Here is a 1,263-nt window from a genome sequence, read left to right as displayed (position 1 = left end):
CTTCAACAGGACAAATGTTGAGTCTGCCAGTTCCCCCTGACATTGAAGAGTCATGTTTTCTCCAGGGGCCACCATGGGACCAGGTTGGGCTAATAGGCTGGGTTTGGGGAGCAAACCTAGAAGAAATGAACTCTTGGTTCATAGAGAGGTCGCCACTTACCAGGGCATCACCCCTGAAGTCTCAATAAAGAGGAGAGTTACTGCCTGCCTCTCCTTGAGCTCTTGGAAAACCATTTCCCGTGAACTATCTGCCAGCCCAATTCCCTCTTTTCTATACTCCCCTGCCCACTCCAGAGCATCTTCCCCTTACCTGTGACTATGAGTTCCAGGGTGTTGCTAGGCTGTATCTTGATAAGGCTGGTCCAGTCAGGGTGGTAGCAGCAGCTGTAACGACCTATGCTCGCACCAGATACGTTGGTGATGGGGAAGGCCCCATCATTACTGGTGGATCCCCAGAGCTGCACTGAAGTGGCTTCTATTTCTTTGTGCAGAATGTACCCTACTCCATGTACTGGCCCTTGGCACCAGAGAGTAACGTTCTGCCCCACGGGAACCACAGAACTGGGCTCAGCAAACAACCGTGGCTTGGGGAATGTGTCTAGGAAGAGACCAAAGATGGAAAGTGGTGAGTATGCAAACTTATCACTGAATTAACCCTTTATCTTTCTCCTTCCAGACACAACCATTCCCTTCCATGTCCTAGCCTAGCCTAGCCTTCCAAGAGGGATTACCCTCCCTTACTCCTACGTGCTGTGGTTCATGGGGTCGCAAAGAGTCGGACACTACTGAGCGACTGAACTGAACTGAACTGAACTGAACCCCTACTCCAGTTGCTTCTGTCCCAGTCCCATGTCTTGTCTGTCCTTACCAGTCACCCAGATCATAAGAGGCTTGCTGAGATATGATCCCCTGTTTGACATAGTGGTCTCAAAGTAGACACAGCTGTAGTTCCCAGAATCTTCTGCTCCAACAGTATGGAGGAGGAAGTCAGCCGAGTTCCCCGAGGCACTCCGGAACTGTAAGGGACCCGGGGTTCCCTCTTGCAGGAGGGCAAACCTCATGCCCTGGAAAGCCCCTTGGCAACGCAGGGTCACATTCTTTCCAGGAAGAACCACGGGACCTGGGTGTGCCAGGAGAGTGGGTTTGGGGTAGAATTCTGAAATTAAAGAGAACACACATGAGAGAATCCTGCCTCACACATTCTGAGCACTGTTTTTTTATTTTTTAGTGTTATTATAAGAAACAATATATGCTTATTGTAGA

The 1,263-nt window shown here is 50.0% G+C and overlaps 1 protein-coding gene across 1 annotated transcript in view; it reads right to left on the bottom strand.

Moving 5' to 3' along the window:
• Positions 1-3: 3 nt before the first annotated feature.
• The window catches only part of IGSF1 (immunoglobulin superfamily, member 1), a gene marked incomplete at its 3' end in the record, with an annotated part of 14,311 nt that continues 13,051 nt past the window's right edge, over positions 4-1,263 (bottom strand). Inside the window, exons 14-16 of the mRNA XM_010830579.1 lie at positions 869-1,160; positions 311-598; positions 4-116 (exon numbers count right to left, since the gene is read on the bottom strand). Coding sequence (XP_010828881.1) covers positions 4-116; positions 311-598; positions 869-1,160 — 693 coding nt within the window. The remainder of the gene's footprint in view (positions 117-310; positions 599-868; positions 1,161-1,263) is intronic.

The sequence above is a fragment of the Bison bison genome, unplaced genomic scaffold (assembly GCF_000754665.1).
Source record: "Bison bison bison isolate TAMUID 2011002044 unplaced genomic scaffold, Bison_UMD1.0 scf7180017859065, whole genome shotgun sequence".
Taxonomy (NCBI): Eukaryota; Metazoa; Chordata; class Mammalia; order Artiodactyla; family Bovidae; genus Bison; species Bison bison.
This window is presented reverse-complemented; position numbering and strand designations above follow the sequence as displayed.